Source organism: Chlamydomonas reinhardtii, chromosome 12 (genome assembly GCF_000002595.2).
Source record: "Chlamydomonas reinhardtii strain CC-503 cw92 mt+ chromosome 12, whole genome shotgun sequence".
Taxonomy (NCBI): domain Eukaryota; kingdom Viridiplantae; phylum Chlorophyta; class Chlorophyceae; order Chlamydomonadales; family Chlamydomonadaceae; genus Chlamydomonas; species Chlamydomonas reinhardtii.
Genome location: NC_057015.1, coordinates 4,241,937 through 4,260,085, shown reverse-complemented (window position 1 = coordinate 4,260,085; position 18,149 = coordinate 4,241,937). Strand labels below are relative to the sequence as shown.

Genomic DNA, 18,149 nt, shown 5'->3' with positions numbered 1-18,149 from the left:
ACAAGGGCACGGAGGGACAGGGCTGATCAGGGCGATATCAACTCCCCTTGCCGTATATCTACTGATAATCCAGCAGGTCAGCCACGCAGTGAGTTCGGCTGCAGTCAGATTGCAAGGTTATCTGAAGCGGTTGAGCGCAAGAGACGAAATCCCAAACGTTGGATGCTCGGGAAGGGCGAGAGGCGTCTTGCGTACTCATGCTACACGGCCACGCGGTGCCAAACGTCTCATTTGTGCCTCTCAACTCTCTAGTGTCAATCAGTGTGCACCACTGTACCAGAGCCACTCAGCCGGTCTGTGCGGGAATATTGCACCCGCACATCATACCCGAAACACATTCAACCATGAGCTCACACCACTGTGGAAATACCAGGGGGGCGGGAGCGAGGGCAATGCTGCTAATAGTTCAGCTCGACCTGATACCGCCTACGCCTAGTGACAGCAAAATTCCAGTCTCAAACTGCGCGTCACGTGAGTTGCGCGCAGTAGCCCAAGTGCGGCTTACACACCTGTAATACCTCATAACCCTCTCATCATACATGCACTTGTCGCACCCATACCACAAGCTCACTTCTCTCACGCGCAAACAATTGGGCGCCGTTGCTCTCACTGCTACCTCCAAAGCCCTCCTCTTGCAGCTTCATCCAACCGTCCGAACTATTGTAGACACACACGTCCACGTCCACGTGCCCGCGCGCCTTTACGGCCACGAGGTGAACTGGAAGACCTTGCCCACGATCTCCAGGCCGGTGGGCACCTGCCACAGGAACAGGCCCACGTTGGCGGCGTTGAGCGCGATGTGCGCGTTGCGCGCGTTCTGGTCGCCCTTCTGCATAGCGGGCACCAGCGCGGCGGCGGCGGCCCACAGGCCCACGATGGCGGCGCCGGCGTACAGGTGGGGGCCGGGGAAGAGCTTGCCGGTGCGCATGAAGGTGTTCACGCAGCCCTCAATAGCAATGCCAGTGCCGGAGGCCAGCAGCAGCGAGCCCCACCACCAGTGCTTGTCGCGGTACTCGCCCTTGAGCAGCTCCTTGCGCTCCTGGAGGGGAACAAAGGGCCAGGTGGGACGCGGAGTAGGGAGGCTGTTAACACGTGGTGAACAGGGAAGGAGAGAGCGGTCTCAACAGTATTGCACGCCAGTATGAGGGCTTGCAGGCACGGAACGTAGGTAATACCGGTGTGATGCACGCCAGTGGTAAGCTACCCATGGTGCATGGCCGCTCACGTTCTCCTTGGAGGCGATGACCGAGTCGTTGGGCGAGGGCGGGCGCACGCCGTCGGGGCCGGCGGCGGGCAGCGCCTTCTTCAGGTCGCGGATCTCATCGCCCAGCTCGCGGGTGCGCTTCCACTGCCAGCCCAGGTAGCCGGCGTACAGGGTGCCAAAGAACAGGAAGCCCATCACGGCCTGGGGGGAGCAGGACAGGAGACGGGGCGGGGAGGGGCGCGGGGAAATGGGATGGGTGTTGGAACTTCGAAAGCTAGGGCGTGGTTGCTGATGTGGCGATGTGGGGCGCAAGGGGCCAGTAGCGGCCCGGAAATGAGGCTGAGGGCATGTGCAAGGCGGTGGGATTCATGGCGTGGCGCGGCAGCATCCGTTCGCTGGCATCCGCCAGATGCCACCCGGGACCTGGAAGACGCTGCGCTGGCGTTATACATTCCGTACGTCTCCAGTCCCGCACCGAGCCCTGCCGCCCCGCCCGTGCCCAGCCCATACCGGGTGGATGAGAGCCACGGTGCGGCCCTCCAGGAGGCCGTAGGCGCCGTCGGCGGCGTGGGCGGCATCAGCGCCCAGCAGCAGGGGAGCCAGGGCAGCGCTGGCGACCATCAGCGCGGTGGAAGCGGGCGACTCCGCCTGCTCAGCCTTCACGACTGGGCGCGCACCCGACGGGCGAGCCACGCAGGTAATCGTCAGCTTGCGCGTGCTGCGCACAGCAGCGCTAGAGCGCACAGGGTTGGCACGGGCGAGCATCATTTTTGCGGGGGAGGAGAACTGATTGATTTGCAATCGTTGTCGGTCGGTTGTCCGAGGACCTGTGTTTAGTGCCGAGCGTATGTATGGAGCTGTATGTGAACAAGTGTATGACAACTTAGTGGAGGTTTGGATCGGAGAGCTATTTCTGTGGCCCCGGAGCCGGTTGCCCGATTGTGCTTGCAGGCGCCCCATGCACCCGGCGCCCCCCAGTCCAAGTCCGGCCGCGGAGCTTGAACAGTTCCATTTTCCCTAGCTCTAGAAGAATGCTGCGGGAGCTCGGACGCACCGCTACCGTTAAGGTTAGCAGGAGTTTTCGCAGGGCAACTTGCTCAGCCAGGAACAATTTGCGACTGGGCCACCTGCCCGCGATCCACTTGCTCTCAACTCATCGAATTTTTCTGTTGGTTTGTGCAGGCCCATGGCCGCAGCGTTCTGCGCCCCGTGCGCGGGCCGGCTGGCAGGTGCGTTGTGGCAGCCACGACTCCAGCCATTTGTGGCGCAAGCCCGCGCTCATCCCGCTGCTGCCGCCTTTGTTCGCAGGCGCCAGGTGGCGTTCACCGGTGTCCGGCCTTCGGTCCGTGTGTTCGCTGAGGCGCCCGCTGCCGAGCAGGCCGCCAAGGCTATTAAGCTGGAGGACGTGAAGGAGGGCTCTGAGTACGAGGGCACCGTGGTGCGTACAATAGCCAAGCATTTCATATTTATGGGGCCTGGAGCGTGCGCAGCGTTTGGCTGAATTTGCGCTGCTTGCGGTGCGCAGACGACCGTCGAGGAGTTCGGCGCTTTCGTGAACTTCGGCGCCAACACCAACGGCCTGGTGCACATTTCCAAGCTGGCGGTAGGTCTAAGCAGCTTGGGGTGATGCATTTTCGGCCAGAGCAGTTCTGACCCATATCATGTGTGGCGCAGTCTGGGTTCACCAAGAACGCCAAGGACGTGGTTCAGCCTGGCCAGAAGGTGACCGTCAAGGTCCTGAGCGTGGACGCTGAGAAGAAGCGCGTGTCGCTGGAGCTCAAGTCCGCTGGTGAGGCCGGTTGTGGTGCGGGGGTCTGTTCTCAGTTCGCGCCTCTGGCGAACACTTACAAATTATGACAATATGTCTATTGCAACGCAGTCGCTGCTGAGGCGTCGGCTGAGGAGTCGGATGACATTATCACCGAGCCTGACCGCGAGGGCGCTGATGCCACCGATGACGACGAGGATGTGGAGGTGGAGCTGGAGGACGGCCAGGTGGAGGTCCGCGCTGACCTGCCCGGCTTTGAGGACATTCCCTTCGTGATGGAGGAGGCGGACATGGACGCCGAGATGTCGGAGGCGGCCATCGCTGCCCTGGAGGCTGACCTGGACGGTGCCGAGGTGCGTTCTACGGGGGCTGTGGTAACTGAGTTTGGGGCATCGGCAGGCCAATGCGTGTCGCAGCGGCGCGCGGGTCAGGGCACGGGAGGAGGAGGGGTTGCTGGCTGCACACCGCATCGGAAGGCTCCAGTCATGTGGAGACGTATGCACGACACAGCGGTGGCAAATGCACTAGAGGCGGCTGGACAGATCACCAACATGGCAGGGCGGGCATTGGGCACTCATCGCTGGGAGGACGGGCAGCAGCTACAGTCGCTGCCGTCGCAGCAGCAGCAGCAGCAGCAGCAGGTTTTGCCACCACTGCAGCAGCTATGTATCTGGCGGACAGCGGCAGAACCACGGCGCTGGCGACGAAGGACGCTGGTAGCAAATGCTCTGGCGCGTTGTGGTGGTTCTACTGGTGGAAAGCACTGGTGGCGCCATGGCTCGGCCGCTGGCACGGCCGAGCTAACAACTGCAGTGTCGTGGGGTCGGCCACTTTACCCACAGACCGCCGACAGCCTTACTTGCAGTCAGACGGAATGTGGTTTTAAACTGCCGCTGTGCAGCGCTCATCCTGCTGGGGCTAGGGGAGCTTGGTAGCAGCAGGGCGCATCCTGGAGCTGTCTTTGCCGGCGGGGTATTATCAATCGCCAGCAGGGGCTGGGGCAGCTGCAGTCTGCCGGGTGGCTGGCTGCGCGGGAGGTGCAGCTCTACTGAAGCTCACAGCGTAGGAGCGTAGCAGGGCTTCAGCAGGTTTACAGCCAAGCACCAGGCATGCTCCGTCCGACACCCGCGCAGCCAGTGGCGCGCGACTGCGCCCATCTCGCGCCCACCCGCACGCCTGGTGTCTCCCAACCCTTCGTGTTGACAGCTGCTCACCCCGTTTGCCGCGTGCGCCGCCCTGCCCCCACACCAGATCCGCTACGAGCTGGAGGCCCCCGCCTACATGGAGGAGGTGACCGGCAAGGTGGCCCGCATTGAGGACTACGGCGTGTTCCTGGAGTTCGAGTGGAACGGCAAGACCCTGACCGGTCTGCTGGCCAAGGACGAGATGAAGGTGCCCAGCTCCGCGCTGTCCGCTGAGGCTCAGGCCGCTCTGCGCGCCGAGTGGGCGGACACCGGCTTTGAGATGCCCGCCTTCGTGGAGCTGCCCGATGACGAGCTGGACGTCAAGAAGTACTACCAGCCCGGCGAGTCGGTGCCCGCTTTCGTGCTGGAGTCGAGCCTGGTTGACGGCCGCGGCATTAGCCTGACCCACTTCACTGACGAGGAGGTGTCGGCTGAGGCTGTTGCTGCCTACGAGGAGCTGGAGGACGACGAGGACGAGGAGCTGGACAAGATGATGGCCGACGCCGCCGGCCTGGAGGACGAGGTCCTGGCCTTCGACCCCGAGGCTCTGATGGAGGAGGACGAGGGCGAGGAGGCTGGCGCCGCTGCCGACGCTGGCGACGACGCTGAGTACGAGGGCGTGTCCGCCGACGGCCTGGAGGGCGCCAACGGCAACTACGCCCTGGGCGCCACTCGCAGCGGCCTGATCAAGGGCAAGAACGGCTACCAGGTGGCCCCCATGGGCCTGCCCAGCCGCCCCCTGGTGAGAGCTGGGCGCGGCCGTGCTGGCGCTGGTGATTGTGGTGCTGGGAAATAGGCAGCGAGGTTCTTGGGCAAGGCAGCGAGTTTCTTGGGCAGCGGGTGAAAGGAATTGCCCCCAAAAACAATCTTGCCTGTTCCTAATCTCGTCTCGCTTGATGCTTACAGAACGACGCCGTGACCTCGTCGGGCCTGGCCATCCTGGGCACCTCGGAGGTTGACTTCGATGGCGATGAGGTGCAGCTGGTGGACTACTGGACCAGCGAGGCCTTCGACAACATCCCCAAGGATGTGCTGAAGAAGCTGGGCCTGAAGATGTCCTACACCGAGGCCGGCGAGGCCGAGTTCGAGGAGCGCGCTGACTTCGTGAGTATTTGCAAGGGGGCGGGCTCTAAAACCAGTTGAAAGTAAGCGGCGTTAGTAGGGCACGGGTCACTCGCTTGTGTATGAGAGACTTACTTCACCCTCCTCTACTGCCCACCTCCGCACTCTTTAGGAGGCTACCGACGTGCCCTTCTACCTGTACGGTGGCGACGTGGAGTCGCGCGCCAAGGAGTTCGTGGCGGACCTGCTGTCGGATGACGTGGACGAGGCTGAGCTGCCCGCCCGCGCCGGCCGCGCCCCCATTGTGCTGGCCGCCGCTGTGCAAAGTCAGTAACTTGCGCGGCCGGCTCCGGCCCGTGCTATGTGGGCGGATGGGAATCTGCCTATGAGCAGCGGGCTGAAATGGGCGTGGAGTGGGCAGGGGTTGGAGTGCGGGAAAAAGAATTAGGTGAAACATGCGGCCGGGCAGCGCTGGTCCAGAAGGGCTGGGCGCGTGCGTGGCATGGCGTGCGTGGCGGCTGCCTTGGAAGCACCACGGCATGCAGTTAGGGGACGATTGGGTTGCTGGGCGTGCGCTCACGATCTGGGGGAGCCAAAGTGTAGGAGCAATGGAGACGGACACGGAGGCGCTTAGGAGTGTGCGCGTGCTGCACTCAGTGCCACCTCCCCCACGGGCACGTGCCGCAACACCACGCCGCGCCTTCGGGATGGCCTGATCACCGACGAACTTGAGTCGTGGTCGGCCGGTCGGGGTTCATTAGATTAAGACGTTTGTGTTGTGTGTGTTTTATGCCCCCTCCCCGGCAGACATCTCGGCTGCGGAGGTGAAGGCGCTGCGCGAGAAGACGGGCGCCGGCATGATGGACTGCAAGAAGGCGCTGGCTGAGTGCGCCGGTGACGCTGAGGCTGCCGCTGAGGTGGGCAAGCGTGCGGGGTTTTTCTGATAAGTAGCAAACACATTCGAACACGGCTTGTGTGAGTGCACGAGCGGGGCTGCGCGCAGCACGGTCGTTTGAGGGCAGCGGGCGTGAGGCTCGTGATGCACGTGCTTGACTAGTGGCCTGGCCGGCAGTTTTGTGTCTCGAGCCGGCACAGCGCCCAGCACACGTGCACGCAGCAGCGCCACGTACCAGCTCGCCTCCTGTAAACCGGAAACATGTTGCGTTTGCATGTGTCACAAGCGACAAATATGGCGATGTGAACAGGCCAGACTCCCGCATGCAGCGTGTTGATTCAGTTTGAAGTAGGGAAACACAACATGAACCAGTTGTGCAACACGCGCAAATCAGCATTTCCGTAAATCCTTCCCGTCACCACTTCGTCCACACAACAGTGGCTGCGCAAGAAGGGTCTGTCTGGCGCCGACAAGAAGGCCGGCCGCATCGCCGCTGAGGGCGCTGTGGCTCGGTACATCCACCCTGGCAGCCGCCTGGGTGTGCTGCTGGAGGTGAACTGCGAGACTGACTTCGTGGCGGCCTCGGAGAAGTTCCAGGCGCTGGTGAACGAGCTGGGCATGATCATTGCCGCCACCGACTGCATCTGCGTCTCGCCCGAGGACGTGCCCGAGGAGGTGCGTGTGCGTGCGCGCTGCAACTTAGCTTCGCAACCCCAATCATTCGAGCTATGAATTTGTCTCGGCATGCTGTGGGGTTGAGTGAACTAAGCCTGGGTTCGAGAACGCGGTTACCGATCTCGTGTGACCACGATATACAGGTGCTGGCAAAGGAGCGCGAGGTGGAGATGGGCAAGGAGGACCTGGCCAACAAGCCTGAGGCCATTCGGTGCGTGCGTTGCGTGCCGCGGAGGTAGCAGCGAGGGCTAGCCATGTCAATACCGCCGGGGTGCCGGGGCTGGCCGGCTTCCATGCTTCACGGGGCAAGGTCTGCGTGGCCCAGAACACACCGTTGCCCGCCCTTGCCGTGCCGAGCCGGAATGCGGTGTGCTTCAGTGTCTATGTGTGTTCTGACGTTTTGATGTGCCTACCCTTGATATGCGCAGCGCCAAGATCGTGGAGGGCCGCCTGCAGAAGATGCGCGACCAGGTGGCCCTGACCAACCAGGCCACCCTTTCCAACCCCGACAAGACCGTGGCCGAGCTGGTCAAGGAGACCATCGCCGCCGTGGGCGAGAACGTCAAGGTATGTCGCTGCTGTGGACGCCAGAAGGCTTTCTTGCGTCTTGACTGCACGCTGAACTCGTGGGAATGGTGAAGACCACCACCCAATCGGCTGCTCGCGCTCTACCGCCGTGACCCATCCTTGCAAAATCCCATTGTCCTGCTCGTGGCTCGTCCCAGATCCGCCGCTTCATCAAGTACCGCCTGGGTGAGGGCCTGGAGAAGAAGGCCAACGACTTCGCCGCCGAGGTGGCACAGCAGACGCAGGCGAAGGCCGCCGCGCCCGCTGCCCCCAAGAAGGAGGAGCCCAAGAAGGAGGAGCCCAAGAAGGCCACCGTGGCCGTGTCCGCGGGCACCGTCAAGGAGCTGCGCGACAAGACCGGCGCTGGCATGATGGACTGCAAGAAGGCGCTGGCCGAGAACGAGAACGACATGGAGAAGGCCACCGAGTGGCTGCGCATGAAGGGCCTTGCGGGCGCCGACAAGAAGGCCGGCCGCATCGCCGCTGAGGGCGTGGTCGCGTCCTACATCCACCCCGGCAGCCGCCTGGGTGTGCTGCTGGAGGTGAACTGCGAGACCGATTTCGTGGCGGCCTCGGAGAAGTTCAACGAGCTGGTAAACTACATTGCCATGGGCATTGTGGCGGGCCAGAACGTGCAGTACGTGTCGGCGGACGAGATCCCGGCCGAGGTGTTCGAGCGCGAGAAGCAGCTGGAGATGGCCCGCGATGACCTCAAGGTGGGAGTGCGTCGTACTGGGGTGGCAAGCGGGTGGTGTGACGCAAGGGTGCATTGGCTGAAGTCACGTGCTTGCCTGCGCCGTTGACTGCTTGACCTTGCATCCTCACTCTGAACGGTACTCACCCCCACTGCCTCCCTCCCACAACTCCACGCATCCACAGGGCAAGCCCGACGCCATCCGCGCCAAGATCGCTGAGGGCCGCGCGAAGAAGATCGCGACCGAGATGTGCCTGCTGGACCAGCCCTTCCTCACCGACCCCTCCAAGACCGTGGCGGAGGCCATCAAGGAGTCCATCGCCGCCATCGGCGAGAAGATCTCGGTGCGCCGGTTCGTCAAGTTCCAGCTCGGCGAGGGCCTGGAGAAGAAGTCGAACGACTTCGCCGCCGAGGTCGCCGCCGCCACCGGCGCCAAGTAATTGCCTGCTGCAGCAGCGGGAGCGGACATGGAGGCGGCAGGAGTGAAGCAGCAAGGCTGTTGTCTGTTAGGCTTCGAGCTGGGTTGGGAAGAGAGTCAGCGGTGATGCGGGCTAGGAAAGGTGTTGGGGCCTTGGAGGTGGGGCCGCCGCCTGCAGTGGAGCTTGCGGTATGCGGCCCATTGTGGGCGCGACGGGCGGAGGAGGAGGCGGTTGTAGGCCGCACACTTGGCGGCAGAGCACGCCGAGTACCCTGAGGATCAGGGGAGGCGCTTGGGGAGGCGAGGATTCACAGACTTGAACTCGACGGTGGTTGGAAAGGCACGTAGGCACGTAGCTCGGACCCCAGAGAGTTGCAGTGATATAGCAGTCCGAGAGGATAAAAATGCAGAGGTGTTAGTTGGTGCTGGCAAACGGAGGAAACATGAACATTCGAGCAAGGTGTGGTCCGGCGGAGAGACCCAATTTTGTCTTTGGCCCACACAGCGCAGTGCGCGCGTGTGTTGGGCGCCTGGGATGCAGGACTTGCATTGCTCTTGTAAACCCTAAAACATGACATGTCGCACTTGTGCTTTCAGGGTGGGATGGCGGACCCCGGGGGTATGCGGCCCCATCTCGCCGAGGCACACGTGTGTGCGGTCCCATCTCGCCGAGGCACACGGAAGACCGGCAGCCGCGTGCCTTGACCGTCCGTGTTCCTAGCATGTAACGCTCACCCAGCCCCAGAGTGCCAGACTGAGCTCCATCTTCCTAACAGCATGTGCGGTTAAATCAAGCGCTGATTACACGGAGAAGCGCACGGGGCTGCGGCCGTGCAGGCCGGTGCTGGGCAATTGGCCACTGGCGTGCCGTGGCGCGAAATGGGACGGAACTTAGTTACGACTTTTCTCATCCCCTTTTGTAACTGTATTTCACTTTGATGTGTGGCTTATACACTGTTAACTATTGACGGAGCCACATAGCACAAAGTTACAATGGGCGTCAAAGAGAAAAGCGGTCTCGCGTTGCTCTTGGGCGATGAAGCGTCACCAGATGCTGAGATCGCTGCAGCTACGGCTGTCTTTGAGCTAAGCGCGGACGAGCGTGAAGCCCTTTCGCCGGGAGATGGCTTGTGTGCCTGCCTCAGCGAGCTGGTTTCGGCCCGCGTCAGCGCTCAGCGACGGCAAGCTTCTGGAGCCTCGGACACGCGGGCGGGTAGGCTCGGGCCAGCCACCGTCGGCGTTTCCTGTGTCGCGGGGCAGACGGACACGGCCAGCTCCTCCAGCTTTTCCTCCAGCTCGCTGTCGGTGTCCAGCACCTCCTCCTTCAGCTCCGTGCGCGCGAACGCCTGCGTCTACACGGGCAAGTGGCAGTACGAGGTGACGGTCTGCACGGCAGGCATTATGCAGGTGGGCGAAGGCGGGCGCGTGAGCTGACACAGCACCCGGGCTTGCGTCATCAGGCCAGACCTACACACCGCTTTGCGGGCTATGGCAAACTGCACAGGCGTCAAGTTCTGACATGATGCCAGACAGGATCATGCGCTGCATGTCTGCTTAAGGAAGGGCTCGGCGTGGGGATGAGCAACACCCATTGATGTGTTGTTTACCGCTCAACTTCTCCCTGCCATGCAGATTGGGTGGGCCACCATCAACACGCGCTTTACCTCGGAAGAGGTAGGCCGGGAAGACCGCATGGATGCGGTGTGGGCTTGCAGCGCGGTAGCCGGCGCGGGGCTTGAGGGCAAGTGTAGCAGCGGCGCACGCGTGTTACACTCCCCTGCGTGTCGGTTTCGATCTGGCGGTGTGCCAACGAAGAAGCAGCATGGCAGCGCGCATGAGACATACTTGGAATCATGGTCGCCTTGGTGCATGTGCACTTGCGCAGGGTGTGGGCGATTGCCCTGACTCTTACGCCTTTGACGGCAAGCGGGTGAAGAAGTGGAGCGTGGAGTGCATCCCCTACGGCGAGGTGCGGCGGCGGTACACAGTGGTGGCGAGGGAGCTGGGGCCGAAGGGCGAGGAGCGGGGATAATGTCAGGTCGTTGCGAACAGTTAAAAGCCGTAAGTATACAGCATGGCGATGTTGGTGTGTGACTTGGCGCCCACCTCAGACGAAGCCTAACCTTGCCCCTTCGACTTTGAGCCCCTCCCTACGCCGAATAGCCGAACGGGCCATGACCGGACACCACCTACACGCTTTTCCGCCCGCAGTCCTGGGCTGCGGGTGACGTGATCGGCTGCTGCCTGGACCTGCACCGCGGCGAGGCCACCTTCTACCGCAACGGCCGCAGCATGGGCGTGGCCTTTGCGCGCGTGCGCAGCCTGCAGCCGCACCTCGCCTACTTCCCCGCCGTGTCGCTGTCGCACGCGGAGCGCGCCGAGCTCAACTTCGGCGCCACGCCGCTCACGTACCCCGTGCCCGGGTACCAGCCGGTGCAGGTGCGACGCGGGTGTCACGGGCGGCGTAGGCCGCTCACCGTTCGCCGTGTGCTGGTGTGCTTGATGTGCTTAGAGTGTCTGGCCTAGCTGTAGGCTGTGGCGAAGACCTGGCGCCTTCCCCCGGCGCGGCTTTCACGCGCAACGGCAGTCCGGGCCCGTTGACTGCGCACTTGGGGAGCTCGGGCATAACGACCTCGTTGCTGCATTTGTTGTGGCCGCAGGCACCGCCGCGCTCCGGTGACGTAGAGTCGGCGGCCTACTTGTTGGGCTGCTTGGAGCGGCTGGGCACCTGCGTGCAGCCGCGCTTCGAACCCGCACCGGGCACAGCAGCAGCGACAGCTGCGGGTACCAGCGGCGGCGCCGGCGGTAGTACCGGGCCGGGCAAGGACCCCGCGGCGGACGGCTCTGGAGAGGTGTACGGGCTGGGCCGGGGACTGGTGGCGGGGCTGGGCGGGGGCCCGGCGCGCAGCCCAGGCGCACATGATGTCGTGGGGGATCGGGCAGGAACAGCAGGCGCAGGCGCGGGAGCTGGGAGAAGCGGCAGTCTGGCTCTGGGCTGGGACTCGTGGCTGCTGCTGGGCTCTGTGGCGGCGGAGCAGCTGGGGCCGCTGCTGTTGGATGACTACGTCATTGCGGCCGTGCTCACGCCCACTCTGCTGCGCCTGGCAGCCGCCGCCGAAAAGGACGCCGCAGCAGACCAGGCACACCAGCGCACAAACCTGGCATCAGGGCTAGGGGCAGCGACGGTGCTGGGGCCGGGCTCGGGCGGCGCGGGGCGGCCGCTGGGCCACCTGCTGCAGCTGCTGGAGCTGACGCTGGACCCGGGAGTGCTGGCGGCCGTGGTGGCGTGTCTCATGGAGGTGCTGGCCAAGCGCTGCGTCAGCGCCGCGCCGCCGCCCGAGGGCGGCAGCAGGTCCGTGGGTGCGGAGAATTTGGGCGCGGCCGCGAGCGCGGGCGCGGCGCGGCCGTACCTGGCTCTGGCGGTGGCGGTGGCGCAGCGGCCGGTGCTGCGGGCGGCGTGGCTGCGCTCCCAGAACCTGTGGGAGGTGCGTGGGTGGGTTGTAAATTCCAGTGGGTAGGATGGGCACGTGTCCTTGCCCACGCCTTTCCCAGGGTTTGCCTGCACACGTGTCCTGATGTAGCATCCCACTCACCGCCGCTCTCCTCAATCTCCCTCAATACGCCAATCCCCCGCCTCCTTCCCGGCTACCACTGGCCGCTCTCACAAGGTGCTTGAGGCCTTCCTGACGCGCAAGAGCCCCAGCCCCGAGGACCTGAAGCGCCTGCTGCCGGCGGTGTGGTGGCGCGGCTGCCCCGAGCTCACGGGCGAGCGGGAGCACATGCGGGCGGCCATGGGGGAGCTCAGCACGGCCATGGCACGGGTGGGTGTCTCGGAAGAGGGGAGGGAGGGAGGAGGTGCCCGTGGGAGGTAGGAAGGAGATGCTAGTGGGAGGGAGAGAGGAGGTGGCTGTGGGAGGAAAGGCAGAGGGCACGGCTCGGCAAGCCTTGACACGTGGCACGCTGCCTAGCTGCACCCAATGGCTACGGCGGACCGCCTTGGCTTGCAGCTCCGGCTCGTAGCTGTCGCCGCCAACTCAGCCGCACCCATCCCCTCAACCCCTATTGTCGCGTGCCACTCCGTTGTCAAGCATCGGCCACGCTCTCCTCCTCGCTCTATTGCATTGGGTTTGGTTTAGTTTGGGCTGGTATTTACAACCCTCCCTCACCGGCCCCAGGTTGAGGCGTGCCAGTACGAGCTGATGTGCTGCCTGCTGGGCAGCCCGGGTGTGGGCGGCGACCCGCGCGAGGACGCGCTGGTGGAGTTCCTGCGCTACCTGGTGCACAAGAACCGCGGGGCCACACGAGACATCCCGCCGCCCGGGCTGTCCAGTGAGTGGCTGTGCAGAGACATGGCGGGGGGGAGACACGCGCGCACACAGGGAGCACGTGCGAGTATTTGTTGGTCTGTGCGCGAGGGTGTTCGTGTGCACATGTGGTCTGTTCGTGGGTTGTGAGTCCGGTGCGTAGCACCGTTGTGTTTGTGTGCTTTTTTGTGTATTTGCCTTGAGATCCCGACTGTTTGAGTTCTTGTCGCTGCACCGTCGATCGAGCAATTCCGCCTGACTGAAGGAATGCCTCACTCCTGCCTCGGTGCCGCCGCACACACCTCTCCCTCCAACTAGTCGTGCTTGGAACTCCGCCACCCACATCGTCTCTTCCCCCCCTTGCAAACATCCTTGCAACCCCCTCACAGACCACACGGTGCTCATCAGCGCCTACTTCGCCCTGCTGCGCATGCTTCGCGCCGCGCTGCCCGTCACAAACAGCTTCCCCGCCGGGGCGCTGTTTGTCAAGGTGGGTGCCATACACTCAGGTGGACGGCATGGGACTGTCAAAGCGAAGGAATCCAGCCTGAGTAGCCCTCTCCTCTCCAGCCAGCGTGCTCCGTAACAGCACAGGCCCACGCTCCTGCCTTCCCATGTCTATCCATCTGAATGCATCGGTACCCAGCAGCCACCCTATCCAAATGCCCACCTCTACGGCCTCTACCGCTCCTGCCAACCCAGTCATACCCCAACCACCTCACCACCCGCACCTCACCCGTTCTGCCTGACACCCCCTTGCTCCCCACCACCACCACCCTGCCCCGCTTTTCCCTACAGACCGCCCACCAGGCCGACCTGGAGCCGGTCAACAGCCTGGTGCGGCTGGGCGGCATCGTCACGCACCTGTGCCGCGAGTCGCCCGTCACCTGCCCCGCACAGCTGGCCCCCCTGCACGTGGCGCCGCCGCCGCCCCTGCCCGCCACAACCGCAGCCGCCGCGGCAGGCACAGCAGCAACAGCAACAGCCGCTGCGCCAGGCGCGCTGGCGCCGCCGCCGCCGTGTGAGTGTGACGCCTGGGTGGCGGCCCGTGTGGCTGCGGCCCCGGCCCTGGCGGGCCAGCTGGTGGACGCGGCCATGACGCTGTACGCGTTCAAGGTCGGCAGCAGCGTCAAGATGGTGCGTGCGTGTGAGGGCAGGGGGGCGCTTGGGGCGTACGCGGGATGTGCGGGGTGTGTACAGGGGACGTGCGTGGCTGCACGTAGGCGGATGTGGGCTGCTGAGATGTTCTCCGGCCGGGCTGGACTGCACACGGCCGAGGGGGGCGGGGGCTATAATTGCGGGGAGTCCCTGAAGCAGCGCACGTGGATGCGGGGCAGCCGGCCCCAGAGGCAGGTGCTGCTCCGGGTGCTGCTGCAGTGCTGCCCACCCCATGCATCCTCAACATGTGCCCGCAACATGCGCCCCGCTGCGCCCTGGTGCCCCACCCTGCCGCCGCCCACATCAGATGCACAACACGGCCAGCTCGCTGACCGCCAGCCTCAGTGGCAAGGAGGAGGTGGAGCGCCAGCTGCGCGCCGCCGTGGCCTCGGGCGCCGCCACCGCCTCGCCCGCCGCCGCCGCCTATGTGTCGTACCTGGAGGAGGCGCGGGACTTCTTCCGGCAGGAGGTGGCGGCAGGCATCCGCTTCGCCAGCCTGCTCAAGGTGGGGGGCAAGGGCAGGGAGGGGCAGGGAGGGGCAGGGAGGGGCAGGGAGGGGCAGGGAGGGGGTGAGGGAGGAACGGAAGGGCGCTTCCTAGGGTATGGTCGAAATCACCTCGTCCTGGGGCTCATTTAGTATGGACGTACGGTTGACCCTCCTCCCCTCCCTCCGCGCAACTATTGCGCTCCCCTCTCCCCCCAATAGGTGGTGTTCTTCAGCGGCTGGAAGCAGGAGGCCTGGCTGTGCCTGGCGGCCTGGCTGGGCCGGTTGCTGGCCGCCGCCGCCGCGCAGCCCGGCCCGCTGCTGTCGTACGTGCCCACCGCCTACCTGGACTGCATGCTGGACTGGCTCACTAGCATGAGGCTGGCGGCCTCAGAGGCGGCCGCAGGCACAGCTCTGCCGCCCGCCGCCACCGCGCCCACCGTGGAGGCGCTGCGCGCGCACGGCGTGTCCGGCAGTAGCAATAGCAGCGGCGGCAGTAGCAACAGTGGCGGCAGTGGCGGCAGCAGCCAGGGCTCCCTGGGCGACCTGATCGGGGCGCTGGTGGTGCTGCTGCACGAGCCGCGCATCTGCACGCCTGACGCCAAGGAGGCGCTGGTGGCGGGGCTGGGCTCGCTGCTGGGCGCGCCGGGGCTGATGGCGGAGGTGGAGCGCAACGCCGTGGCGCGGGCGCGGCTGGCGGGTGCGGCGGTGGCGGCGTTCGACTCGCGGCTGTGGCACCCGGTGGCGCAGGTGCGGGGCGTGGGGGCGGCGTGGTGGTGAGGTGGTGGTGAGGCGCCGCTGCTGTGTGCGGCTGGGCGGCTGTCGCTCCAGGTCCACATCCGTGTTGGTAGGCCGGCAAGCGGAGGAAGGAGCATGGCTGTGAGTGCCTGTCTATTGCCGTAGTGGGGATCGCTGCTGTAATGATGTTGTTGTTGTGTCTGTTCTCGCGCTCGCCCACTCGCGCAGGTGCTGCTCAAGATGGTGCGCGGGATGGGCTTCGGCGACGACGCGCCCAGCGGTACCCCCGCACACAGCCCACAGGAGCGGCTGAGCTCCGGCGCCGCCGCCAGCTCCTCGGCCTCGGGTCCAGGCCACACGGGGGCATGCGGTGGTGGCGGCGGCAGCACACAGTTCCGTGCGGCTCTGGCGGCGGAGCTGAGGCCGGGCGGTCCGGCGCTGCAGCCCTTCCTGCACCGTCTCTTCAACTGCGCCAACTGGGCCACAAGCGACTTTGCAGCTACAGGTGAGCCCTGCTGCGTGTGCTGGCTGTTGCGCGGCGGCTAGTGTGCTGCAGCAGGTGCTGTTGCGGCTGCGGCTGTTGGGGATCTGATGGAAACGGCTGCAGGCCCCGAGGGCTGGGCACATGCGCGACGCCTGTGTGCACACCACCCCTTCCCAAGTGTCTACGCCCCCTAAACATGGGTTCTTACGTCGCAGTGGCGGACCTGCATGACAGCAGCCGCTCCCGACGCCACGTGACGGAGCAGCAGCAGCAGTACCGCAAGGCCGGGCTGCTGTTCGAGCTGGTCACGGCGCTGCTGCGGCTGCTGGAGTGGGCCGCGGCCAGCCTGCCGGACGCCTTCCTGGGCCAGGAGCAGGGCCAGGGCCAGGGGCAGGGGCAGGGCGCCGCGGAGGGCGAGGAGGCGCCGCCTGCGGCACTCAATCTCAACAGGTGCGGGCTGGGGGTCGGCTAGGCCGAGCGGCGCTGGGGCATGGCGCATTGTGGGCGCGCGTGCGTTGTCGGTGTGTCAGGCCCAGGCCTTGCAAGGACAGCGCTCAGCATCTCAGTGCCATGCTAGCTGTTCTCGCCGGGCAGCCACAGCGTACTCGTTGGCACCGTGAATCCGCCACGCCACGCAGCCACCTCGCTGGCACCACAACGCCTGTCCCCCTGGCCCACACCTCGCAACCCGCCCACACGCGCACAGGCTGCTGGAGGTGGTGTCGTTCGTGCTGTCGCACTTCACGGAGGGCAGCGACGCGCGCCGCCTCACGGAGCTGCTCGCGCTCCCAGCTGCCGACGGCGCCGGCGGCATGAGCAGCACCCTGCGGCTGGAGCGCAGCCTGCTGGCGGACAAGGTGCACAAGGCGGCGGCTCTGGCACCCGTGGTGGGGGCGCTGCTGGGCCTGTGGCGCAGCGCGTGTGGAGTGGGCGGCGGCAGTGGTGGTGTTGGTAGTGGTGGCGAGCAGCAGCAGCAGCAGCAGCAGCAGCTGCAGCTGCTGGACGCGCTGCTGCGACACAGCGACAGCCACACGGAGAAGCAGATGGCCTACCTGCGCGGGCTGGACTGGTGGGCCGCGCTGCCGTCGGCGGAGCCGGCGGGACTGGAGGCGGGTGAGTGGGTTTCGTGGTGGCAGGATCGCGTGGCGGCGGCGCAAGCACAGAAGCATGGAGGCGTGGAGCATGGAGGCGTGGCAGGGTGCTCTGTCTGGCTGTTGTGGTGCAAGTCTGGGCAGGGCAAAGTCGGGATTGCATGTTCGCGTGTTCGCGAACAAATGAGGTCAGCAATGTACGTCGGTTTGTTCTTGTCCGCCGCGCTATGCGCTATTATGCCGACCCGCGCGCACCTGCAATCCTGCATATACTTTGCTTGTGGGGTTCCCCGCACTCACGTTTCTGCACGCCACGCACACATGTTTTCCTCATTCGCAGGTATGCGGCTGTTCAGCCGGCTGCTGCTGGCGGCGGCGGCGCGGCGGCAGCAGCTGGCAGCCGAAGCCGGCGGAGCAAGCGGCGGGGCGGGCGGCGGCAGCGAGGCGCCCGAGGAGCTGTGCGACCCCATCACCTCCTCCCTCATGACGGATCCAGTCATCCTGCCCGACTCACAGGTGCGTGTCGTGGGTGCGTGTACATACACCACACACTTGTGTGACCATATGCTGATACACACGCATGGGGTCTTTGCACCCTCCTCGACGTGTGCCCATGAACCCGTGTGTGTGTACATGCGGCTTGAATTGGCTTGATTGTGCACGCATGCGTGCGTGCGTGCGTTCGTATACGTGCACGCGAGAAGTGCTACTGTTGCCAGCCGCTGTGTGGGCAAACAAGCCTTGAAGCCACCCATCGAGCTTTCCATGTCAGGAAGTCGCCACGCCGTCGTGCTTGTCGCACCGAGTGTCTCTCGCCGCATTCATCAGGCCCCTCCAACCTCGCCGCTGTCCCTGACGCCCCCGTCCACCCTCCACCCACCCACACCAGGTGACAGTGGATCGCTCCACCATTGAGCGCCACTTCCTCACCAGCCAGACCGACCCCTTCTCGCGCACGCCGCTGGCGCGCGCGGCGCTCACGCCCAACACAGAGCTGCGCGCCAAGGTGCAGGCCTGGCTCAGGAGCAAGGGCCGGACAGGCTGAGCGCAGGCGCATGCGTGGCAGAGCATCACAGCGTGTGAGGTGGAGGGTGACGTAGGTGGAGGCTGCGTCCTTGTGTGGTTGAGCCGAGGGGCCGAGGTCGCGTGAGGCGCCGGAGTCCTCCGGAGTCAGCGAGAGCCGGGGTGCGAACTTACGGCGAACGGCTGTTGGAGGATCAGCGGTTTTCTGAAACCCCGGGACGTTGTTCAATTGCGCAAAGCATTGATGCGATTTATTTCGGGTTTGCTACAGAAGGCGCGTTTTTCGGTGCGGGGGACTTGGCGGGAGCCTTTTCACCTTTTGCTAACCGCGCTTGAGCTGGCTCGCATTATGTATCAATTGCTGTAATTGGTAATAATGCAAAAGTCAAGCAGTCAGCTC

At 64.9% G+C, this 18,149-nt stretch overlaps 3 protein-coding genes across 6 annotated transcripts; 2 read left to right on the top strand and 1 right to left on the bottom strand.

Moving 5' to 3' along the window:
• Positions 1-98: 98 nt before the first annotated feature.
• Positions 99-2,075, bottom strand: CHLRE_12g519300v5 (uncharacterized protein). The gene is made up of 3 exons (XM_001697017.2): positions 1,715-2,075; positions 1,226-1,405; positions 99-1,039 (listed from the first exon to the last, which is right to left on the bottom strand). The coding sequence occupies exons 1-3, from the start codon at positions 1,970-1,972 to the stop codon at positions 701-703; spliced, it is 777 nt and encodes a 258-aa protein (XP_001697069.1). The 5' UTR covers positions 1,973-2,075; the 3' UTR covers positions 99-700.
• Positions 2,076-2,175: 100 nt separating this feature from the next.
• CHLRE_12g519180v5 (uncharacterized protein) lies at positions 2,176-9,040 on the top strand. 4 transcript variants are annotated; one of them, XM_043068356.1, is made up of 16 exons: positions 2,176-2,271; positions 2,387-2,433; positions 2,513-2,642; positions 2,730-2,807; positions 2,879-2,993; positions 3,084-3,325; positions 4,224-4,898; positions 5,063-5,260; positions 5,391-5,544; positions 5,699-5,892; positions 5,980-6,135; positions 6,552-6,788; positions 6,932-6,999; positions 7,217-7,355; positions 7,514-8,071; positions 8,235-9,040. In XM_043068356.1, the coding sequence occupies exons 1-16, from the start codon at positions 2,236-2,238 to the stop codon at positions 8,487-8,489; spliced, it is 3,282 nt and encodes a 1,093-aa protein (XP_042918452.1). In that variant the 5' UTR covers positions 2,176-2,235; the 3' UTR covers positions 8,490-9,040. The 4 variants fall into 4 exon arrangements, with proteins under 4 accessions (XP_042918452.1, XP_001696943.1, XP_001696941.1 ...); XM_001696891.2 differs by lacking the exon at positions 5,699-5,892 and having other exon boundaries at positions 6,026-6,135; XM_001696889.2 differs by lacking the exons at positions 6,552-6,788; positions 6,932-6,999; positions 7,217-7,355; positions 7,514-8,071; positions 8,235-9,040 and having other exon boundaries at positions 5,391-6,377.
• A 355-nt stretch (positions 9,041-9,395) lies between these two features.
• On the top strand, positions 9,396-18,128 carry CHLRE_12g519150v5 (uncharacterized protein). The gene is made up of 16 exons (XM_043068355.1): positions 9,396-9,874; positions 10,100-10,141; positions 10,353-10,436; positions 10,679-10,906; positions 11,128-11,952; positions 12,136-12,288; positions 12,643-12,796; positions 13,161-13,261; positions 13,570-13,908; positions 14,237-14,434; positions 14,636-15,163; positions 15,380-15,656; positions 15,851-16,085; positions 16,342-16,748; positions 17,067-17,242; positions 17,616-18,128. Exons 1-16 carry the CDS (start codon positions 9,461-9,463, stop codon positions 17,769-17,771), a joined length of 4,317 nt encoding a protein of 1,438 aa, XP_042918450.1. The 5' UTR covers positions 9,396-9,460; the 3' UTR covers positions 17,772-18,128.
• Positions 18,129-18,149: the final 21 nt, after the last annotated feature.

Excerpts from the sequence above, each read along its gene's own strand:
- CHLRE_12g519300v5 (XM_001697017.2), bottom strand. The coding sequence starts at position 1,972 with ATGATGCTCGCCCGTGCCAACCCTGTGCGCTCTAGCGCTGCTGTGCGC. Across the intron at positions 1,406-1,714 it reads CCGTGGCTCTCATCCACCCG|GCCGTGATGGGCTTCCTGTT; the intron begins GTATGGGCTGGG and ends TGCTCCCCCCAG. Across the intron at positions 1,040-1,225 it reads TCATCGCCTCCAAGGAGAAC|GAGCGCAAGGAGCTGCTCAA; the intron begins GTGAGCGGCCAT and ends GTTCCCCTCCAG.
- CHLRE_12g519180v5 (XM_043068356.1), top strand. The coding sequence starts at position 2,236 with ATGCTGCGGGAGCTCGGACGCACCGCTACCGTTAAG. Across the intron at positions 2,272-2,386 it reads GACGCACCGCTACCGTTAAG|GCCCATGGCCGCAGCGTTCT; the intron begins GTTAGCAGGAGT and ends TGGTTTGTGCAG. Across the intron at positions 8,072-8,234 it reads TGGCCCGCGATGACCTCAAG|GGCAAGCCCGACGCCATCCG; the intron begins GTGGGAGTGCGT and ends ACGCATCCACAG.
- CHLRE_12g519150v5 (XM_043068355.1), top strand. The coding sequence starts at position 9,461 with ATGGGCGTCAAAGAGAAAAGCGGTCTCGCGTTGCTCTTGGGCGATGAA. Across the intron at positions 10,142-10,352 it reads CGCGCTTTACCTCGGAAGAG|GGTGTGGGCGATTGCCCTGA; the intron begins GTAGGCCGGGAA and ends GCACTTGCGCAG. Across the intron at positions 12,289-12,642 it reads TCAGCACGGCCATGGCACGG|GTTGAGGCGTGCCAGTACGA; the intron begins GTGGGTGTCTCG and ends CACCGGCCCCAG.